Raw genomic sequence first — 23,352 nt, 5'->3', positions numbered from 1 at the left:
AGGAGGTATATGAAGGCTCAAGTTGCCCCAGAGGAGGTTTAGATATTGGGAAAATTTCTTCCCCATGAAGGTGGTTAGTGGTGGAGTCACCATCCCTGGGGGTGTTAAAACATGCGGCACGTGGGGACACGGGTTAGTGGTGGCCTTGGCACTGCTGGGCTTGATGATAATAAAGCCTTTTCCAACCTAAACAATTCCATAATTCTGTAATTCTGATGGGGGCTGTGGGGTTATGACATGGGTTGGCTGTCCTGCATCCACCAGAGAGCAACTCCCAAATGATATGGTCCAAAACTGGGTGTGGTGGAATTGCCAACTTTTAATGGAATATCCAACCCTAGAAACACCAGGAAACAAAACGGGCAACAATTGCTACAAAACAAAGCAGATAAAGCAGAAGTCCTGATGGTTTCAGTTTATCCCACCACCCCACACAGTCATTCCAGACCCAGCTCCAGTGGCAGGACACCCTGGAAATGTCTGCTCCTGCTGCTCAACTCCTGCCCTTGGTGGGGAAGCGCTGCCTGACCTGGAAGTGCTCACACCTCTTGTGCTTCAGGGAAAGTCCGTAGAGCGGGGTCATGTCCACGCTGCCGCCCTCGCAGACGCTGAACTCCAGCTGCTGCAGCAGCGTGGCCAGGAAGAGGAACACCTGCCAGCGGGCAATGTTCTCCCCGATGCACCTCCTCTTCCCCAGGCCAAACACCAGCACCTTCTCCCCATCCTCTTTGTTCACTTTGGTCCTGTCAGCACTGAGGAAACGCTCCGGGTTGAAGGTCTCTGGGTCCTTCCAAAGCTTCCTGGAAGGGAGAACATTGGGTGTTGAGATGGCTTCTCTTGGGCATGGGTGTCAGGGGGACGCTGGAAGGTGGGAGCTATCAGGGAGAACATCCCTGATGGTTTGCCACCACGGGAGGGGTCCTGTTTGTCACTGCAGGTGGGGACCTGTTTGCCACCACGGGAGGGTTTGTGCCTCACAGTACTCACTCGTCGTGGTTCACTTGCCACTGGTTGACGAACACGCAGCGATCCTTTGGGATGAAGTAGCCGTTCAACACCGTGTCCTTGGTGGTGCTGGGGAGAGAAAAGATGGAGAGCAGGTTCTTCTGCATCCTCAGGGCACTGTCAGGCTGCTCCTGAAGGGTGTGACCCAGAGGGGTGGTTTTGTGAGGACAGTTGTGTCCTCCACGAGGTGTAACACGGTGCCTCAAGGCCACCTTGTCCCTGGAGCAGCTCTGCCAGCCCACCACCATTCAGAACTGTCACTTTTGTTGTGCTGAAGGGAACAGAGGAGTTAGAGGAGACCCACAGCTCCTGACAAGCCAAAGCCCAGCGAGTCCTGCAGGGGTTTCATCTTCAAAGCCCTATTTGTGCCCTTAGGACTGGCTAGGAAATATCCCAGATTGTATTCGGGAGGTTTAAGAGTCTTGGCTTCACTTTCCTCCAGCACAAAAATTCCACTTTCACTTCACAGCTCATTCCAGATGGGTTGTGATGGTTCCTCCCAAGGCAGGAAAGAAAATACAAGCCCAGGTGTGCTCTGCCAGCAAAGGTTTGTGGGATGAAACCACCCTCAAATCAAAGGATCCAGCCCCAGAAGGGCAACAAGCTGGAATATTTCCCCCTCACAGGGATCAAAAACCCCAAAGAAGGTGTTGGCCGCTCCAGCCCGTACCTGTGTGGGATGGTGAAGGGCAGGAAGGAGGAATGCCTGAACATCTCCAGGATGAAGGCTTCCGTGTAGGGCAGCGTGCCCCGGTCCGACAGCCGCGGCCGCCGCTCCCGCCCGATGGTGCGGTCTGGGGAGGGGGTCAGGACAGGGTCAGCTCCAGGGCTGAGCACAGAGAGCCCCAGAGGGGTGTGGGGCATGGACTCACCCAGCTCTTCATGGATCTTCTTCTGGATGTTGGGGTTTGTCACAAGGTACATGAGGCTCCAGGACAGGGCTGTGGTTACGGTGTCGAAACCTGGGCAAAGAGGATGGGGAGTGGGTGAGCTCAGCACAGCACCTGCCAGAACCCAGGACATTCCTCTGCCTGCCCTGGATGGCTTGAGACCCTGGCAGGGGGCTCAGAGACCTTGGCACAGAATCAAAACCACCTATGTCTTCGATTTTAACCCATGGAAACAATTGCCAACTTTGTGTGAAGATTTGCAAGCCACAAGAGTTTGGGTAGAATGATAGTGAATTTGTCACAGGGTGAAAAGGTAGAAATTTGGGGTTTTAGAATGGGGGTTCAAGAAGCAAGATGGAGGAATCTGAGTGTGTCCTGTCTTGCTTCTTCTTCTTGTCCTTCATCTTCTGCTGGGATGGCGACACTTTTGGATTGGTTTAGAGTAGAGACAGACTGTCTAACATAGGTGATAGGGATTGGAAAATTATTGTAAATAAAGTACATGTAGTTCTTAGTATAAAAAGGTTACATCACCCCAAGGGCAGGGACTGTGCCACAACCTGACCTGCTGGACAGACCTCCACAGGTCCGAAAAATAATGTATTTGATAAGAGAAAATAAACAATCTTGAAAAGCCGAGCTGAGGAATCCTGACTTCTCCAAGAGCTCGGGGCTGGGAAAAAAGACTTTTAATACCTCAGGATCCATTCCAGCAACACAAAACCTGAGAAGCAACCACCCTGGCCTGAGGGCTGACCATCACACAGGGCAGTCTGGGCTGGCTGAGGAGGCAGGGGACATCCTGGACACGCAGCAGGGCTTGGGGCTTTATTCTGCCATAACAAACTTTGATAAAATATTCTGTTCTCTCAGCCTGTCCCGCTCCTGGGTTGTGTCAGATTTGTACAGCTTCTCCAGAATTGGGGGAATTTCCACAGAAAGGTGAATCATCCCACAGCCATCGCCCTCAGCCAGGGAAAACCACTCTAGATTGTGAGGTTCAGCTGAGCTATATAACCCATGCCCTTCCAGAGCTGATATCCCTGACTGGTCTCTAGAGGTATCCCTGGAAGGTCCAGTGAGCAGGAGGGCGAGAGCTTAGACCCAAACCAGCTGCCTGCTGTTGGACAAGGAATGGTCAGACAGGAGGAGCTGGAGAAGACCTGAGAGCATCTGCCAGAGCTGAGGAAAGGTGGGAGGATACCTGCTCCAAAGAGGTCGTTCACGAGGTTGACGATCTTCTCCTTGGGGATCTGCGTGGCCGTGTTGGTTCCCAGTTTTTTGTCCAGGCACTGCTCAATGAGGGAGTCTGTGATGTCCCGAATGTTGTTCTGAGAGGAAGAGGAGGCAAGGTCATGGAGCAGGACTGCAGAGGGGTGGGTGCTCCTGGGCAGCCCCACAGAGCGCTGGGGGACCCTGGGGTCACATGAGCTCTGGGGAGCATCATCCCTCAGCTCCTGTGGTTCTTGTGGAAACAAGGAGAGGGTTCTCCGAGGAACCCGAGGTTCAACCACCAGACTGGCCATGTCACACAGGGAATGGAGGAGGTGCTGAGAGGCTCATGAAGCTGAGTCTGGGAAGGTTTGGGTGGGACATCAGGAAAAGGTACAGGGATACCAGGAAGCAAACCAGGAGCTGGAGAAGACCTGAGGGTCTTAATTTTGTAGCAATGATTGCTACAAAATTAAGCAGATAAAACAGAAGTCCCGACAGTTTCTATTTATCCCATCACCCCACCAGAGGGTAGTGGGGCTCTGCCCAGGCTCCCCAGGGAATGGGCACGGCCCCAAGGCTACCAGAGCTCCAGGAGAGTTTGGACTACTCTCTCAGGGAGGGGATTGTTGGGGTGTGTGTGCAGGGTGGGAGCTGGATTGGATGATCCATGAGTGAGACAGCTCAGGATATTCCATGATTCTATGATACGCTATGATCCTGTGAGAAGGAGGACTGAGGAGAGACAATGGCCATCGCTGCTTGGCTGCCAGAACGCAAACACCTCACTGATAGAGAGGGGAGGAGAGCAGGGGAGGCCCTGCCAGCTCTCACCTCATCGTAGGTCTCGTAGTGCTCCTTGACCCTCTTCTGCACGAAGCTCAGGAAGTACCTGTTGAAATCGATGAAGAGCTTCATGCTGCGGCTGGGCAGGTAGCGGAGCAGGGGGATGAAGTCTGCGGGGTTGCCAGCAGCAGTGACAGCAGTGAACTCCTCCGTGGAATTCACCAGCCTGAGCAGCTCCTGGTCCTCGTGCTCGTAGCGCTTGCCGAAGCACATGGCACAGATGACGTTGGCCACCGACACCACCAGGTACCGGTAGGGCTCAAACCTCTTGTCCTCCTCCATCAGCTGCAGGAACTTGGTGACCAGGTACTCGGCCTCCTTGGAGACGTGCTCCTCCAGCAGGCAGCTGCAGGACGACGTGGGGCTGGGCGCGATGGAGAAGCTCTTCAGGGCGCTCTGGGCCAGCTTCCTGCGCGCTTTCCACACCTCCCCGGAGTCGGGGCTGAACGTCAGGCTCTGCCCGTCCGTGACAAAGCGAAAGCTGTAGAGGTCGGGGCGGCCCATGAAGTCCTCTCCTTGCTTGACCAGGGCTTGGCGGATGGTGTCCAGCCCGCTGAGCACCAGCACGGGCCGTGTCCCGATGCGCACCTCCATCACGTCCCCGTAGCGCCGGCTCAGCCGCGTCAGCGCCAGGTGCGTGTCCGTGCGCAGCTCCAGCACGTTCCCCAGCACGGGATAGCCCCGCGGGCCCGGCGGCCGCCGCAGCCCCGCGGGCACGGCCGCCCGCAGCCGCTGCAGCAGCAGCAGCACCAGGCAGAACGTGGCGGCCGCCAGCAGCGCCTCGCTGGCCGACACCGCCGCGGGGCTCCCCAGCGGCCACATGGCAGCGTTCGGTGTCACCGCCGGCACGGGCAGCCCTAAAGGAGGGAGCGGAGTGAGGGCAGGGCCGACAGCAGCGCGGGGCTGAGCGCTGGAGAGGGGGACAGGGACAGGGAGTGACAGCCCCTGAGCAGCTCAGGGGACGGAGCTGCCCCTGCAGCACTGTGGGTTTCCAGTGGCACAGGCTGGAGATCTATGAAAGCTCCAAACACACCCACCCAGCCTTTAAGGGGCACCTCAACCCATCAGAGACTTTGTGGCATCCCTTTCCTCACAGAAAACCCAAACCCCCACTGGCACAGCCATGGCTCCTGTCCAGGGAAGCCAGTCTTGTAAAACAAGGCATGGAGAACTGCAGCTCAGCAAATCCCAGGGAAGCAGGAGCAGAGGAACAGCAGCTCCTCGGTGAATGTGGTTCCAGGACCACCAAAGCCATCAGGAGTCACAGCCAGGAGGATGGAACTGCTGGCCACAGTGCTGGGGGACTTGGGGATGCCACAGGGCTGCTCTGTGAGAACACACAGCTCACTGGGTGAGCAGGGGCACCCAAATATGACCTTCCTCTTCCTATACCCACATTCATCCCCTCCCAAAACACACAAGCTGTCTCCTACCTGGTTGGCTTTACTGCCCAAGGCTCCCAGCAGGGATTGGCACCAGGAGCAGGGGAGAATCCTCCTTTGTCTTCTCAACCTTCCTCTCCTGTCACCTAGTTCTCCTCTGCCTGGTCCTTCTCCTCCTGCCACCTGGGAGTCCACAGCTGTCTAAGCTCTGCCCTCACTGCATCACTGGGTATTTATCTCCCTCTTCCTGCTGCAAAAGCCCTTGGCAGTAGTTGCCCATTAACAAACGGGGCTGACCCTGCCTGGAGCCTGCCCAAGAAGCCAGGGAAGAGCCTCTCTCCCCTCCAACAGGCTCTGGGGCATGAAGGGTTACTTCTCCTCCTGGGCCAGGCCCTGGAGCCTGCTGTGGGGAGGCAGAAGGGGGTCCCTAAGCCCTGCCTTGGGGAGGATGTGGGACCCGTTGTCAGCTCCTCTTGCCTGTGTAATATGGGTGCCAGCATTTCCCCAAAACAGCTTTTCTGGGCTGGCCAGGCTGTTCCCAGTGGCCAGAGAGGGCTGTCACCTCCATGGCCACTCTGGAGAGGCTGGGAGCTGCAGGCTGTGAGCGAGGGGACACGTTTGTGACAAGGCACCCACAGCCCTCCCCATCCATCCCTGGGGAATGATCCTGCAGGTCCCCTGCCCCGGGAGTGGTGGTGGCAGCTGGATCCTCCGGGCCAGGGGCAGAGCCAGGCTCAGGTTAACGATTGGCCAGGTTTGCGTGAGAAGGCGGCTGGCTCGCTTCCCCCGGCTCCTCCGGGGCAAACAGGCAGCGAGGAGGAGGAGGAGTGGCGGGGCAGGGGGGAGGAGGTGAGCCCGGCAGATAGGAGAGGTGAAGGGGCAGAACGGGCAAGGCTGGGGCAGTTCATCCCACAAAACATGGGGTGACACCCGACAGGGAAATGCTCGAGCCAGCGGGGCTGCTCCTCCAGGCGGGGCAAAATTCAGGGGAGTTTGGGAAGTGCAGCTGGGATGAGCAGGAATGAGCCAGAGCTTGGGAGTTTGGCCCGAAGTTTCCTTCAATCTTCGAAAATTCCAGGGGGAATTTGGCCCAGATAAAAGCTGAGCTAATATTTAATAAATGCTTTTAACATCTGGTCTAATCGGGCTCGTTAATAGCAATGACGCCGTTCATTAATGTTTGGCAAGAACAATTACAAAACTCCGGCTGCTAATATCCCTGCTGATAATTCCCGGGAATGCCGCAGCCCTCCCGGCCCCGGCAGGACCCTTGGGAACGCTTTTGGGGAGGGAGGCTGCAGGAGCAGGGCTCGTCCAGCAGGCTGGATCCTCCATCCTTATGGATCTACCCGGACCCATTGCATGGGGTGGGATTGGGGCTGGGGGGGCTGAGTGACCCCCCGCCCTCCCCAGCAGCATTTCAGACGTTGTGCTGATGCTGAACCCACTCACTCCTCATCCATCGCATCCCAAAGCTCTGGAAAAGCTGGGAAGAGTCCCGGAGAGGTTCCCCAGGACCCTCTTGCAGCCCGTCCCAGCCCTCCCCGGTGGCTGCCAAGCCGTGCGAGGGCAGGGTCCCTCCTGATGAGAACAGCGTTAAGAGTTGGTGCCAGGCAGCCTCACACCCCAAAAACACCCCAAAACCACCCCCAAAACACCCTCAGCCCCCGCCACCGCCCCTCGCTGAGCCCGCGGATCCCCGGAGCTGCCTGGGGCAGCCGCGGGGACGCTGCCAGCCCCCTGTCCCTGCTGGGTGTCGCTGTCCCCTCCGTGGGTCACCACCCCGCGGCACCGCGCTGTGCGTGCGGGGACAGGCGGCAGCGGCAGGGTGACGGTGCCCGCAGGCACGCGTGGCACGGCATCCGTGGCACCAGCACGTGCCCACGCCCGAGGGACACGGAGCCGTGCGGGTCACGGAGGGGTTGGCAGCCCCGAGCCTGTCCCCGCACTCGGATGCGGCTCCGCGTGGGGACACTCGCGGGAGGGACGCGGGGACACCGGGACAGACCACAGAGCGTTGTGCCCGGTGTTGTACGAGGTGCCAGAGCCATCCCCGGCGGGGCTTTATGGACGTCCTGACGAGTGTCCCCAGCCTTGGGGCACATTTGTGACATTCGTGGCCAGCAGCCCCGCACCGCTCGGTGTCGCCTGGCGCTAAGAGGGGACATTTCAGGTGGCACTCCCCTCTCTCCCTCTCGTCGTGGCTGGAAAGGGCTGGGATGACCGTGTCCTCTCGAGGGGACACAAATGACACGGGCAGTGCTGTCCCCTCGCAGGTGATGCAGCCTCGCGCAGCACAAGGCACCCCTGTTGACACCGATTGTCCCTAGGGTTGGGGACTCCCCCCAAGCTCCCCATCCCGCAGCCAGCCGTGGGGGGAGCTGATCCTGAGCTGCTCCGGCGCCGCCCTGACCCCGGGCCAGGCTCCTGGACGGGAGGCCACCGCCCTGGTCCTTTAAAAACCATTTCCCCCCCACCCACCCGTAGCGTGACTGCGAGTGACCAGGACGGCCCTCCCGGGTCTGGCCGGAGCCCCTTCGCACGCGATGTCCCTAATGCCACCTCTGGGACCCCCCGGCGGGGCGGGACCCCCTGGCCTATCTCCCACCTCGTGGCGGCTGGGCTGGGAACAAGGATGAGGGCGGAGGGGACAGATTTTGGGAGCGGGCTGGTCCCCCGTGTCCTCGCTGCAGGGCAGGACCTGGCCTGTGACCCCGTGGGGAGCGGGGCTGGGGGCTCCAAAATCTACTCGAGCCCCCCTTCGGACCCCGACCATCCGGCCCGGCGTGCCCGCCTCCCTCCGGCTGCACCCTGTGCCCCATGCCAGCCCCACCTCGCCCCTCGGGCCGCCCTGTCCCCAGGGGACAGAGGTGACACAGGGCACGGCCGCTTCTCACGCGAACCTGGACAATCTTTAACCGGGCCGGGGCAGCCAGGGCCGTGACCCCCGGGGCTGTCCCGCCGCCCACATCCCCGCGGGGTCCCTGCGGAGCTGTGGGGCGGTCCCGCAGCTCGAGGTGCGGGGACACGCACGGAGCCGGTGGCCGCGGCTCTGCTGTACCGGGCACAGCGGCGGCGGGACGGGCACGGCCCCCGCGGGAGTGCGCGATGGCTGAAGCCCAGCGGCGAGCGGTCCGCGCTCATCCCCGCCTGTTCGCGGAGCCCCGCGGGGGTCGAATCCGCCAGTCCCCCCTTCCCGGCCCGCACGGCGCCGCCCGGGGCGGGTTTCCCACGCTGTCGCTGTCCCCGGGGCTCCGGACACCGCGGATGTGCCGGGGCTGCGGGCACCGGGGCGGGGGGCGCGGCCGTGGCTGGACGGAACCCTCTGGGTCTGGGGGCGAGCAGGGCAGCCGGGCCGGCCCCCGGGGGGGTCCTGGGGAGCAGCGGGGCGCGGGACCGGCGCCTTTAAGATCCTGCCGGTAGCGTGACTGGAGTGACCGGGGCGGTGCGGGTTTGCCCAAACATCCCGCCCTCTTCGCACGCGATGCCCGCCCCGGGCTGGAACCCACGGGCGGCACCAGCACCCCCCCCACCCCCGCACCCCACGCCACGACTTATCGGGACCCCCCCTCCCTTCCCTAACCCTCCCTCCCGCCCGCCTCGCAGCCTCCCCACCCGGGGATGCGCGGGGAGCGGGGGTCCCGCATCCCACACGTGGGGGGAGCCCCGGGGAAGGGACGGGGGCCGGGGATGGGGGGCATAGGGGGGTCCGGGGAGTTCTTGGGGACTTGGGGGTCACGTGACGGGAGGCGTCCTGGCCAATCAGCGCGCGGGGCGATGCATATAAAGCAGGAGCCGCGGGCAGCGGGCACCTGCCGCGGGATCGGGCCCCTCCCGCCGCTCCGCACCGTTCCCGCCGAGGTGAGTACCGGAGAGCCCGGGCCGCCGTGGACAGGGGCTGGGGGGGCTCTTCCAGCACCCCTGGGTGATGGACAGCCCCACTGTGGGCTGTCCTGCCTTTCCGACCTCAGCAGCATCCTCCCCCCACCTGCTGGAAGGTGATTTTGGGGGGGTCCTGGGGGTAACGCTCCCTTCGCGGGTCTTGCCGCTGCCGAGGGCTGGGAAGGGGTCCCGGCTGAGCTGCACCGGCTGCCGTGCACGGTCCCCAGAGCCCCCATGGAATCTCCCGGGCAGGTATCCCGTGGGTGGCTGCGGCACCCTGCCAAACCCGAGGGAAGGGGGGATTTAACAGCCAACCTCCTCCCAGCCCTGCTCGGGGTTTTCGGATGGATTTCTTCCCGTGAGGAGCTGGGAGTTGGGCTCGGTGATCCTTAGGAGTCCCTTCAAACTTCAGGGACTCTAAGATTCCGTGGTTTCTGACAGCGCTGGGAGCGGGACGCACCCATCCCGCTGGCCCCCGCTGCAGGCAGGGTTATTTGTCACACATGGATCGATCAGGGACGATCCCTGGCACTGCTGTGTTCCACAGGCTGGTGAGTGCTGGCTCGGTGACTCAAATCGGGATCAGCTCTCCTCTAGCCAAGTACTCTGGAAAAAACTTTGAGGAGGAAAGAAAGGTCCCGTGGTTAAGAGAGCACCTTTGCTTCCCTGGCACGTAGACAAAAAGTTGGGGGACATATTCCTTCCACTCCTGGCTAGCAAAACCCCTGTTTTTCAGTGTGAGGAGTTTCCTAAAGTGTGACAATTGTGGATCACAACTGAAGCCCAGCTCTGCTCCTGTCCTGTGCTGTCACAGCTCCAAGTGTCTCAGCCCAGAGACCACCCCCAGCTCCTAAACCCACTTTGGTTTATTCCTGAGGGTCTGCTGTGGGGAAAGGGATGTCACGAAGTCTCTGGCAGGTTGGGGTCAGCTTGTGTGTTTTGGGAGGGGTTGAATGTGGGTATAGGAAGAGGAAGGTCATATTTGGGTGCCCCTGCTCACCCAGTGAGCTGTGTGTTCTCACAGAGCAGCCCTGTGGCATCCCCAAGTCCCCCAGCACTGTGGCCAGCAGTTCCATCCTCCTGGCTGTGACTCCTGATGGCTTTGGTGGTCCTGGAACCACATTCACCGAGGAGCTGCTGTTCCTCTGCTCCTGCTTCCCTGGGATTTGCTGAGCTGCAGTTCTCCATGCCTTGTTTTACAAGACTGGCTTCCCTGGACAGGAGCCATGGCTGTGCCAGTGGGGGTTTGGGTTTTCTGTGAGGAAAGGGATGCCACAAAGTCTCTGATGGGTTGAGGTGCCCCTTAAAGGCTGGGTGGGTGTGTTTGGAGCTTTCACAGATCTCCAGCCTGTGCCACTGGAAACCCACAGTGCTGCAGGGGCAGCTCCGTCCCCTGAGCTGCTCAGGGGCTGTCACTCCCTGTCCCTGTCCCCTCTCCAGCGCTCAGCCCCGCGCTGCTGTCGGCCCTGCCCTCACTCCGCTCCCTCCTTTAGGGCTGCCCGTGCCGGCGGTGACACCGAACGCTGCCATGTGGCCGCTGGGGAGCCCCGCGGCGGTGTCGGCCAGCGAGGCGCTGCTGGCGGCCGCCACGTTCTGCCTGGTGCTGCTGCTGCTGCAGCGGCTGCGGGCGGCCGTGCCCGCGGGGCTGCGGCGGCCGCCGGGCCCGCGGGGCTATCCCGTGCTGGGGAACGTGCTGGAGCTGCGCACGGACACGCACCTGGCGCTGACGCGGCTGAGCCGGCGCTACGGGGACGTGATGGAGGTGCGCATCGGGACACGGCCCGTGCTGGTGCTCAGCGGGCTGGACACCATCCGCCAAGCCCTGGTCAAGCAAGGAGAGGACTTCATGGGCCGCCCCGACCTGCCGAGCTTCCACTACATCTCCAACGGGCAGAGCCTGGCGTTCAGCCCCGACTCCGGGGAGGTGTGGAAAGCGCGCAGGAAGCTGGCCCAGAGCGCCCTGAAGAGCTTCTCCATCGCGCCCAGCCCCACGTCGTCCTGCAGCTGCCTGCTGGAGGAGCACGTCTCCAAGGAGGCCGAGTACCTGGTCACCAAGTTCCTGCAGCTGATGGAGGAGGACAAGAGGTTTGACCTTAACCAGTACCTGGTGGTGTCGGTGGCCAACGTCATCTGTGCCATGTGCTTCGGCAAGCGCTACGAGCACGAGGACCAGGAGCTGCTCAGCGTGGTGAACCTGGGCAATGAGTTTGGGGAGGTGGCTGGTAGTGGCCACCCCGCAGACTTCATCCCCGTTCTCCGCTACCTGCCCAGCCGCACCATGGAGGTTTTCAAGGACATCAACCGGCGCTTCAACGCCTTCGTGCAGAAAATTGTGCAGGAGCATTACAGCACCTTTAATAAGGTAAGGGCTCACATGCATTGGATATGGGTGGAGATGCCTGCAAGTGTCCCCTGCTGCTGGTTTTTGGCTTCCTTTTTTTTGCCTCTCTCAAGTTTGGGATTGAAGGTACTTGAGATGATAGCTCACTTTCAGGCTCAGTTATTTATTATTTATTATCCATGTTACAGTCTCACAGCAGTGAGTTCTGCAGTCTTTCATTAACAAGGCACAAAATTATTAACTGTCTCTTGTTACAAGGTATTTTAAGGCTAAACTACCCAATTACAAAATTACCAATTAAAAAATACCACCCAAACCCATTAAATAGAATGAAGAAGGTAAAGAAGAACAACCAGCCTCCACTCTAAAACCTCCATCTTGCTCTATATTTATTACTATATTCTAAACCCCCAAACCCAATGTTTTCCACCCTGTGACATTACACACTTCTAATCAGCTACACACTCATAATCCCAGTGCTACCAATGAATTTTGGAAGCCTTCTCCACAGCCTCAGGTCAAATGCAGTGCTCTCCTGGGAGTCAGTCTCTCCACACAGAAAGTCTGAAATTATCAGCATCCAGAACTCCCTTTCTCACCCAGCAAAGCCCCTTGGAGGCCTCTGAGCTGCAGTGAGTCCCCCCACAAGCCATTTGAGGCAGGTTTCCCCATCCCTGTGCGTCCATTGTGTCCCTGAGCCACTTCTCCAGGTGACACTGGCAGAATCAGAGGACACAGACTCAAGCAGCACCAAGGGAAATTTAGGTTGGATATTAGGAAGAAGTTTTTTACAGAAAAGGTGATAAAGCTCTGGAATGGCTGCCCAGGGAGGTGGTGGAGTCACCATCTCTGGGTATGTTTAACAAAGCCTGGATGTGGCACTGGGTGCCAGGGTTTAGTTGAGGTGTTGAGGCTGGGTTGGATTGATGGTCTTGAAGGTCTCTTCCAACCTGGTCATTCTGTGGATTCTTCCCCAGGAGCACATCCGGGACATCACGGACTCGCTGATCGGGCACTGCCAGGAGAACAGCACCGGGGAGGACACCCGCGTGCAGCTCTCCAATGAGAAGATCATCCACATCGTCAACGACCTCTTTGGGGCAGGTGGGAATGTTTCTGAGGGCACCATCGGATCTTTGGGACACGAGGCTGGGTGGGGACATGGAGCTCCTGGGTGGACATGTTGGCCACCTTTGGGTATGTGGAGCTGCTGTTGGGTGTCTTCCTGAGCACTTTTTAGGGGAACAAACATCTGGAGTGATGGAATCTGAAACATCCACTCGCCTGTCCACTTGTGGTCTCTAAATGCCTCCTCCACACCCATCCAGGCTTTGACACTGTGGCAACTGCCCTGTCCTGGAGCCTCATGTACGTTGCCTTGTACCCCGATGTCCAGAAGAAGATCCATGAAGAGCTGGGTGAGTCCATGCCCCACACCCCTCTGGGGCTCTCTGTGCTCAGCCCTGGAGCTGACCCTGTCCTGACCCCCTCCCCAGACCGCACCATCGGGCGGGAGCGGCGGCCGCGGCTGTCGGACCGGGGCACGCTGCCCTACACGGAAGCCTTCATCCTGGAGATGTTCAGGCATTCCTCCTTCCTGCCCTTCACCATCCCACACAGGTACGGGCTGGAGCGGCCAACACCTTCTTTGGGGTTTTTGATCCCTGTGAGGGGGAAAATATTCCAGCTTGTTGCCCTTCTGGGGCTGGATCCTTTGATTTGAGGGTGGTTTCATCCCACAAACCTTTGCTGGCAGAGCACACCTGGGCTTGTATTTTCTTTCCTGCATTGGGAGGAACCATCACAACCCATCTGGAATGAGCTGTGAAGTGAAAGTGGAATTTTTGTGCTGGAGGAAAGTGAAGCCAAGACTCTTAAACCTCCCGAATACAATCTGGGGTATTTCCTAGCCAGTCCTAAGGGCACAAATAGGGCTTTGAAGATGAAACCCCTGCAGGACTTGCTGGGCTTTGGCTTGTCAGGAGCTGTGGGTCTCCTCTAACTCCTCTGTTCCCTTCAGCACAACAAAAGCAACAGTGTTGAATGGCTACTACATCCCCAAGGACACCTGTGTGTTCGTCAACCAGTGGCAAGTGAACCACGATGAGTGAGTATCCCAAACCCTCCCAGCTCTTCCAGGCTGCTGTGGCTGCTCTTGACATTCAGATCATGCTCATCCTCATGCCAAAAAACAACTGGATTGTGTACAAAAAGGCAGATTGGGCCAAAAATGGTGTGGGTTTGATGCTGAGCCCAGCCTTGGCTCTGCTGGGCATAGAGCTGGTCCAGCTTGGTTGGCCCCCTGTTCAGCAGCTCCCCAGCATCAGGGATTACATAATTGATGTGCTGCTCAGGCTGCTGGGTAGTCAGGAATCAGAAAATCCTGCTGCCAAGCAGATCCTGTGATCTGAGCTCTGGATGTGCTCCATGGGAATTGCTCACTCCTCTTTTTAAGGGAGAAAAATGTGGTGATGTCACCCTGTTAAAGTCCACGGGCTCGTGTTGTGGTTGCTGATAATCAACTTTGGGAATGATGGGGGGACTGGGAAGCAGAGCCCCATCCTGCCCCTCCACTGCTTCCCAGCAGAAACATTCCAGCAGGGAGTCAGCTAAGGCTTGATACAGGAGGGGGTTCCCAGATGGGGTGTTTTGGATCAAAGCTCAAGATGTTTGTATCCAAACACTCCACCCAAGAGGCCAGAAACTTTCTGATATCCCTCCTGCTCCTCCCTGAGTGTGGGAGAGGAGTGCTGTCCTTAGGGCAGAGAGGATTCCACGTATCCCAGCAGAAATTCCCAGCTGAGACACTGTTGAATCCCACCTGGCACCTCCCAGCAGCTGCACTGGGACAGATTGGGAAGTTCTGCTGAGAGTATTCAACACAGGAAACCCTCCTAGTGCCCATTTTCCCTGTTTGAAGGGCTGCTGGCTGATCCCAGTGCTGAAGCTGCAGGTTCTCTGGCTGCTGGGATTAAATGGATGGAATTAAATCCATCTCTGGTGTCTGCCTGGGCAAACACAGCCTGAGCCTGGAATAGAGGTTTCAATGGGCTGAGCTGATGGAGTCTGACATGAGTTGGTGCTGTAGATCAGGGCCAGAGGTTGCCAAGGGTGCTTTTGGGTGGTGCAGTGAGGCAATGCTGCAAAGCTCCTCTGTGCAAGGAGAGGTTTTGGTCACTGACCCCATTGCAGGGGATCAGAACTGTCACAGTGCCCGAGGGCTGGAACCCTCTGCTCTGGAGCTGGGATCTGGGACACCTCAGAGCCCCTTGCAGGGCCTCCAGGAGAGCTGGAGAGGGACTGGGGACAAGGAATGGAAGGACAGGAAACAGGGAATGGCTTCCCACTGCCAGAGGGCAGGGATGGATGGGATATTGGGAAGGAATTCCTCCTTGGGAGGGTGGGCAGGCCCTGGCACAGGAGAAGCTGTGGCTGCCCCTGGATCCCTGGCAGTGTCCAAGGCCAGGCTGGATGATGTATGTCTCTACAAGCCAGGTCTCATAAACTCTTGGAGATCTATATCACACCCGAGATAGCTCAGCTAGCTTAGAAGGCATAAAATGAGCATGATGGCTCATTTTAAAACTTTTCTGGAAACAGAGAAGTTTTAATAAAAGGCAAAATAACAAAACTCTTTACAGAGAAAAACCAAGCCAGGTGCAAGAGGTTCTTGCCCCTGGTAAAACACCCCACAAAAACAATTAGTTTCTTTGTTCTCTTCTTTTTCTAGTAAGTTGCTTAGGTGGGACTTTTTGGCTCCTGGCCAATTGGCTACCCTTAAATTTGAGGTGAAGCTCCCCAGGTCCTATGAGGTGTCTTCTTTGCTAATTTAGGAGTGAAAGTTCTGGGCTTTTTTTCCTTTTTAAGGAGACTAAGGATAGTTTGGTCACTCTGTCAACAGAGGGCACATTCCTGTAGCTGGACAGGGCTTGGAACACCCTGGGATGGTGGAAGGTGTCCCTGCCATGGCAGCGGTGGCACTGGATGAGCTGTTATGTGACCCTGTTACAAATGAATATTTCAATTTGATAATTAAGGAAATTTATTAAATAATCTAAGTATAAATTTGGAAAAAGCTACAAGCAATTTGACTCTGAGCCAGGCGATCAGAGTTGGGGAACCCAGGATTTGGCTTCTATTGTACCCAAGTCCTTGTGGGTCTCCAAATGTCATTTCTAAGGGATTTGTTTTATAGAGTCTTTTGGGCTCTGGAAGGGGCCATTCTTTAGCATATTTTAGCATATTATTGTAGTTTTTTCTTTCTTGCTGCCACGTTTCCCAGAACTGGCGGATAATTGCTGAAATTTTGTCAGGTGGAAATCTTCTGGGATAAACTTCTGGCATTCAATATTGTCGTATTGATGATGCCTATCAAATGCCTCCTGCTGGGGTCTTGTCAGATGACAAAATCCCTTGAAATATACATCTCTGGAGACAGTGTCCTCCTGGTGTTGGAATCTCCATTCTTATCAATTAGCCTATTACTGCTTGTTGCCCAGCATTGGCTTTAGTGCACAAAATGCTGTGGTTTTAATTTCTGTTAGCACAAATTATATTATACATATTATACATATTATACATATTATACATATTATACATATTATACATATTATACATATATTTGTCTTGGTTTGGAAAGACAGGTGTCTGCTAAGGAAGGCAAGAGCCTCCTCTGAAATGGAAAATGTAAACCCTCCCCACCCCTCCATATTGTTATAAATTTTAAATAAAGGAGCTCTTAGGCAAAAAATATGGAGCATGAAATAACAGTTCTTTAATAGGGAAGGAAATAAAAGGATAAAATACACAATGCAGTACACCAGAACAACACTGACAGGGTCAGAACACAACCTGACACCCTGTGGGTCAGGGTGTTGGCAGCAGTCCCATTGGAATTGTGGCTGCAGCCCTCCTGCAGTGTCAGGGGTGGTTCTGCTGGAGCAGGGATCCTGTAGAAAAGGGTGTATTCTTCCTCTGAAGATGCAGTGGAAGAGCCAGCTGTTCCTCTGGGAAATCCAGTGGAGAAGCTGTGTTCCAGAATCTCCAGATTCTATCCAGATAGGAATGCTTGGTGCCTCCCTCTGGGTGGAGCATCTCCCAATAGGATGCTGTAGTTCTTATCAGCCATGCAGTGACATTGAATAGCCTCTTATCAGCAAATGTGTCCTCTGAGGGAGGAGTGGGTGTGGAAGAGATAAGGACAACTGCCCACTTAACAGAAGAGAACTGCCATCCATCTGGCAAATAGAATACATCTTGCTTTGCAATCTGGAAAAAGATATTATATTTATTATATAATATATATAATATTGTGTTATGTTACATTTTATTATAATATAATATATCACACTTTATTTTATTTTTTAATTTTAAAAATTATTTTTTATCTTTTTGAATTACTTTTAAGTTTTTTAATTTTAAATTTTCATTATTTTATTTTTTAATTTATTATTTATTTTAGTTTTTATTTTTATTTTAATTTATTTTTTATTTAATTTTCTTATTTAATTTTTTATTTAATTTTTATTTAATTTTTTATTTTTTATTTTTGATTTTAATTTATTTTTATTTTATTATTTATTTCATTATTTATTTATTTTTTATTTATTTTATTCATTTATTCATTTTTTAATTTTCTTTTTAAATGTTATTTATTTTATTTTATTTTTTATTTTATTTATTTATTTTTAGTTCTATTTTTTAATTTTAAAATTGATTTTATTTTATCTTAATTTTATTTTTTATAAATTACATTATAAATTGTGTATTATATATTGTGTATTATATATTGTGTATTATATATAATATATAATGTATAATGTATAACATATATATTATATATTATATATTATATATTATATGTTATATATATTATATGTTATATATTACATATTATATATTATATATTATATATTATATATTATATATTATATATTATATATTATATATTATATATTATATATTATATATTATATATTATATATTATATATTATATTATGTTATATAACATATATTCGAACCCTGTGACGGAGTGTCCCCGGTGTGTCGCAGGGCGCTGTGGAAGGAGCCCTCAGCCTTCAGGCCCGAGCGGTTCCTGAGTGCAGCAGGGACGGAGCTGAACCGCGCAGAGAGCGAGAAGGTTCTGTCCTTCGGGCTGGGCCGGCGCCGCTGCCTCGGCGAGACCATCGGCCGCTGGGAGATCTTCCTCTTCCTCACCACGCTGCTGCAGCAGCTGCACTTCAGCCTGCGGCCCGGGGAGCAGGTGGACATCACCCCCCAGTACGGATTGACCATGAAGTACAAGAAGTGCGAGGCCTTCCAGATCCGGCAGCGATTCGCCGAGAGGAGCTCTCTGTGAGCTGCTGCAGGTACTTGGAGGCTCAGCCCCTCGCTGTGCATCCTCTGGAGGGTGGCAGATGGGCTTTGTGGGGCTCTTCCCAGCCCCATCAGCCCTTCCCACACAGATGATCCCCAGAGGTGTCGCGGAGAGGTCCAGCCTGTGGGGGGGAGGGGATGCTGGAGGGTGGGGTGTGGTGGGATGTGCTCCACCTGCCATGGGCAGCTCCCTCCATCCAAACAGAAATAAAGGTTTCTCTCAGGGGATCCTGCCCAGCCTTATCCCATGGGGTGAAATCCTCTTTTCCAGCTCATTGCCCCACTGGGAATGGATCCCTCCTGCTGCTTCAGAAATGTTCTGGACCCTTCAGCAGCACCCACCTCCATGGGACCTGTCCTGGGTGCACCCACACACCCAAATTCCTTGAATGTAAACTCATGGAGTGAATTCCTGAGTGTTCCTACTGATTAAAACAAAAATCCGCCAGCAGAGCCGCTCACAAATTGAGATTTTAAATCAATCCCTACCATGGAGCCTCCTGGAAAATCTCAAAGGAGTGGGGAAAAGGGACAGGGAACTGCAGGACACTCCAGCTTTCAGACTAACTCTGCATTTGCTGCCTTTTTTAATATCAGGGTTTTTTTTTTCTTTATCAAGCAATAGATTTCTATATCCAGGTTAAGGAGTTTTCAGGATTGCAGGAGATGCCTTTTGCTGCATTCAGCTTTAGCCAGTGGGAAGGTGAAGCAGATGGAGCAGCAATTCCTGCCTGTTTGTGCCTTTTTGGGATGCAGCTGTGTGCTGGGATGGAAACCACACCATATTTCTAACCCAATAAATAACTACATGAGCATCTCTTAAGTCTCTTTCTGATCTTATTCCATTGGGATTTTTTTTGGGAGGGGGAGAAAGCACCCTATGTCCCTCTCTCATCCCTAAAAATGTGAGTTGGTGTGTTGGATTGGTGTTTCTCCTGTGGGAAATGAGAGGGCTGTGACTCCAGTGACACTGGGGGAAGTTTTTAACCCCAAAGGGAGCTGATTCTGGTCTTTCTCCTGTGCAAAGGCAGGAAGGTGATGTCAAGCTCTGGATCAGTTCAGGGCTTTACTAAAAATAGGGAGTAGCTTCCTATCCCTGAAAAGCTGGAATCAATAGGTCAAACCCTGCCTTTCAGGGAGGCATCTGTGGGGAAATGTTTCATCCCTATCTCAGAGCACCATTAAATCCAAAGCTTTGCACAGTTTCCCTTAAAAAACAAACAATGAAAGGCAATAAACACGAATTTCCAATGGAAATACGAAGGGACTCTATGGAAAGTTGGGGTCTGTTCATCCCCAAGGGGGGTCCCTGCAGGGATCAGCCCTCCAGAGTTCCCAGCCCCACCGGAGCATGGAGTTGTTGGTAATTGGGTTGTGGTGGTGTGGAAAGGAGAGCAGCCTTGGGAGAGGATGGAGGGCATGAAGGGAATGGAAAGGATGAAAAAGTAATAGAGGTGTGATGGAGATGGAGAGGATGGTGAGATGGAGATGACGCAGAGAGATGATGTGATGGAGAGGTGGAAGGGAGGGTGTGATGCAGGGATGGTGTGATGGAGATGATGGAAAGGATGGAGATGATGGAGGGGATGATGTCGTGAGGGGGTGGTGTGATGGAGATAATGGAGGGATGGAGATGATGAAGTTGATGGAGAGAATGGTGGGATGGAGATGATGGAGAGAATGGTGTGATGGAGATGACGGAGGGGATGCAGGGATGGAGGGACAGATGTGACAGACAGGTGTGTGACAGACAGGTGTGTTACAGACAGAGGTGTGACAGACGGGGTGTGACAGACAGGTGTGTGACACAGGTGTGTGACACAGGTATGACACAGGCGTGACAGCCGCCGGGCTCCTGACACGAGCACTGCGCATGCGCACAGCGCCGCTCCCACGCCGTCTCTATGGCCCCGCCGGCGGCCGGAGCGCCGCGCGGGGGGCGTGGCCGGAAGTGGCGTCACGCCGAGCGTCTGTGAGGCGGAGGGGCCGCGGTGAGGCGGGAGTGGCGGCGGTGGCGGGTGAGGGGCACCGGGGCCACGGCGGGCACGGCCCGGCGGTTCGGAGGGAGCGGGCTGGGCTGCCGTGGTGCCTTCCCGGGGGCTGGGGCTCTGCGAGACTGCCCGGAGGCACGGTGGCGGCGCCAGGCCCTGCCCGGCCTGAGCGGGCCGTGGTGGGGAGGTGGGGCCGGGGGAGGCACGGGGCGGCTGTGGTTAACAAGGGGTTAAACTGTGTTTGAGTCCCGTGCTTGCCTGGGGGTTGCTGTGTTTGCTTATGGGGGGGTCGTGTTTACCTATGGGGGGGCCCTGTTTATATATGAGGCTCCCTATGTTTACCTATGGGAAGCCCTGTGTTTATCTGTGTGGTGGGCTGTGTTTGCTTATGGGGGGCGTCTTGTGTTTTGGGGGGCCCTGTGTTTACTTTTTGGTGGGGTTCCCTGTGTTTATCCATGGTGGGGGTTCCTCGTGTCCTCGTGTTTATCCATGGGAGGGGTCTGTGTTTATCCATGAGGGATTACCTCTATTTATTTTTGGGGGTTCCTTGTGTTTATCCATGGGGGATTCCCTGTTTATCCAGGGTGGGGAGTCCCTGTGTTTATCCATGGGAGGGTTGTGTGTTTAGTTTTGGGGGGGTTTCCTATGTTTTTCCATGGGGTTTGCTTTGTTTATCTATGGGGGTTCCCTGTGTTCATCCATGGGATGGATCTGTGTTTATCCATGAGGTATCCCTGTGTTTATTTTTTGGGGGTTCCCTGTGTTTCTTTTTTGGGGGTTCCCTGTGTTTATCCATGGGGGAGTTCCCCATGTTTATCCATGGGAGAAGTCTGTGTTTATTTTTGGGGGTTCCTGGTGTTTATCCCTGGGATATCCCTGTGTTAATTTTGGGGAGTTCCCTTTGTTTATCCATGGGATATCCCTGTGTTTATCTTTGGGGGTTCCCTGTATTTATCCGTGGGGTGTTCCCTGTGTTTATCCATGGAGGATCCCCCTTTTCACCTTGGGGGTTCCCCTTTTTACCTTGGGGGGCCCTCTATATTTACCTATGTGTCTGGTTGAATTTACTTGTGGTTGGTCCACTTGTTTACAATATTTACAATATTTACAATATTTACAATATTTACAATATTTGGGATCCCTGTGTTTTCCTATGGCATCCCCTCTATTTTCCTACAGGGACACAGCCACCCCCCCCAAATCCAACCCCAGAACAGTTTAATTTATATTTGCACTCAAATATAGATTTATTATTGGATGTTTTTGTGCTAAAAGGAGGCTCTTGTTTTTCCAAAGGATCCCTGTAAGGTGATGATGTCTGCTGAGCTCCTTCCCATATTTCCTAAGGGAGATTAAAAAGAAAACAGGAAATGGAATGAAGTTTTAGCTTTCCTGTGGATGCCCAGGGATGTGTTATCTGTGTTTTGAGAGTGCTTTTTATCAGCCATCTCCTTGGAATGCAGACATTCTCATCGTGCCTTAATATCAACACACAGCCACAGGAAGGAGAGGAGCCTGCTCCTGAGGAATTTATGGCTTTGTGACCAAATTTAATGTTTTCATCCCCTGTTTTCAGCCTGTGAAACTTGGGTGAAGTGAGATTTATTTTTTTTTCCCTCCTCCAGTGTTTTTTTTTTTCCCTTGCATCTTTTTCCATGAGGTTCAGCTTGCAGAGAATCCAGCTGCCTCTTCCAGCAATGTGATTTTTACATGGAAATTGATCTCCCTGGGCTGTCTCCCGTGTTTCTTTGTGCTGCTCACAGTAAATATCAAACATTCTCCCTCTTTGATTGCAGCATGAAAGGCAAATCTATACATTTAGGGGCTTGTTGTGTCTCTTGTTCTCCGTGATGCTTGTGAGCCTGTCACTGGGAAATCTGGGATCAAAGGAGCTTTTTAGCTGCTTCCAGCAGTGTTGGAAACATCTGTCTAAACAAATTGGAGTTTTTCCTCCCTGCTTCTGACAGAACTTGAGTGCTGGGAAGGAGAGCAAGCATTTTTTAATTAATTTATCTAATTGTGGCAGTGATGTGAGGCTGCCTTTGCTGCTTTTGTCCTGCATTCCAGTTTTTTGGGATTTTTCCCCCCTTTTGTGTTTCTCTGTTGGTTGGGGTTCCCCTCCTGCCCTGTATCTCTGTTCCCTGAAAGATTTTGCTTTTCATTTGCACATGCAGAGATCAATCCTGAATATTCACAGGAGCTGTTCTGGCCAATGTCCATATGCCAGAACTTCAGTGAGGGAAGTAAAGAGACATTCTCAGTTTGAAATCACAGGGACTGTTGCCTTTTTCCCAGCCTGGAAATGAAATGAGGGAAATGAAGAGAAATTCCCAGTTTGAAATCACAGGGAATGTTACCTTTTTCCCAGCCTGGAAATGAAACTTGAGATAATTTTAGTTAGGAGGTGATATAAGAGCAGATCTTTATTTGAAGGCCTTCAGGGGCTTTTGTGAACATCTTTTTTATATCACCTCCTTACTAAAATTATCCCAAGTTTCATTTCCAGCTTGGGAAAAGACAACAGGAGAAAATCCACAGGCAGGATGAAACTCTGAATATTTCTTTTGCATTTTGAATTCAGCTGGTCAAAGAAAGATCTGCAGATCCTTATTTGAAGGCCTTCAGGTACTTTCATGAACATCTTATATCACTTGCTTACTAAAATTATCTTGAGTTTCATTTCCAGCTTGGAAAGAGAATATCCACAGGCAGGATGAAACACTAAATATTTCTTTTGCATTTTGAATTCAGCCAGTCAAACAGAGATCTGCAGATCCTTATTGAAAGGTCTTCAGGGACTTTTGTGAACATCTTATATCACCTCCATACTAAAATTATCTGGAGTTTCATTTCCAGGCTGGGGAAGAGACAACAGGAGAATAGCCACAGGCAGGACAAAACACTGAATATTTCTTTTGGAAGCATCAACCTTGAATTCATCTGGTCAGACAAAGATCTGCAGATCTTTATTTGAAGGCCTTCAGGGACTTTTGTGAACATCTTTTTTATATCACCTCCTTACTAAAATTCTCTGGAGTTTCATTTCCAGCTTGGGGAAGGGCAACAGGAGAATATTCACAGGCAGGATGAAACACTGAATATTTTTTTTTTGTATTTTGAATTCAGCCAGTCAAAGCAAGATCTGCAGATCTTTATTTGAAGGCCTTCAGGGGCTTTTGTGAACAACTTTCTCATAGAGCAGATCTTCAGGGCTTTCAGGGGCTTTTGTGGTCATCTTTCTTATATCACCTGCTTACTAAAATTATCTGACTTTCATTTCCAGCTTGGGGAAGAGGCAACAGGAGAATATCCACAGGCAGGACAAAACACCGAATATTTATTTTGGATTTTGCATTGAGGTGGTCAAACAAAGATCTGTCGTACCATGGGGAAGGCAAAAATATCTGTTTATATTTTATTGTAAATT

General features: G+C 53.4%; 2 protein-coding genes across 2 annotated transcripts; one reads left to right on the top strand and one right to left on the bottom strand.

Moving 5' to 3' along the window:
- Positions 1–301: 301 nt before the first annotated feature.
- On the bottom strand, positions 302–5,548 carry LOC115907455 (cytochrome P450 1A5-like). The gene is made up of 7 exons (XM_030955387.1): positions 5,387–5,548; positions 3,942–4,810; positions 3,100–3,226; positions 1,878–1,967; positions 1,676–1,799; positions 988–1,074; positions 302–800 (listed from the first exon to the last, which is right to left on the bottom strand). The coding sequence occupies exons 2-7, from the start codon at positions 4,773–4,775 to the stop codon at positions 494–496; spliced, it is 1,569 nt and encodes a 522-aa protein (XP_030811247.1). The 5' UTR covers positions 4,776–4,810; positions 5,387–5,548; the 3' UTR covers positions 302–493.
- A 3,599-nt stretch (positions 5,549–9,147) lies between these two features.
- LOC115907337 (cytochrome P450 1A4-like) lies at positions 9,148–18,744 on the top strand. The gene is made up of 7 exons (XM_030955173.1): positions 9,148–9,196; positions 10,711–11,579; positions 12,536–12,662; positions 12,887–12,976; positions 13,055–13,178; positions 13,579–13,665; positions 17,611–18,744. The coding sequence occupies exons 2-7, from the start codon at positions 10,746–10,748 to the stop codon at positions 17,915–17,917; spliced, it is 1,569 nt and encodes a 522-aa protein (XP_030811033.1). The 5' UTR covers positions 9,148–9,196; positions 10,711–10,745; the 3' UTR covers positions 17,918–18,744.
- The last annotated feature ends 4,608 nt before the right edge of the window (positions 18,745–23,352 follow it).

The sequence above is a fragment of the Camarhynchus parvulus genome, chromosome 10 (assembly GCF_901933205.1).
Source record: "Camarhynchus parvulus chromosome 10, STF_HiC, whole genome shotgun sequence".
Classification (NCBI taxonomy): domain Eukaryota; kingdom Metazoa; phylum Chordata; class Aves; order Passeriformes; family Thraupidae; genus Camarhynchus; species Camarhynchus parvulus.
The sequence above is the reverse complement of the archived record's forward strand: the minus strand, read 5'-3'. Positions and strand labels throughout refer to the sequence as shown.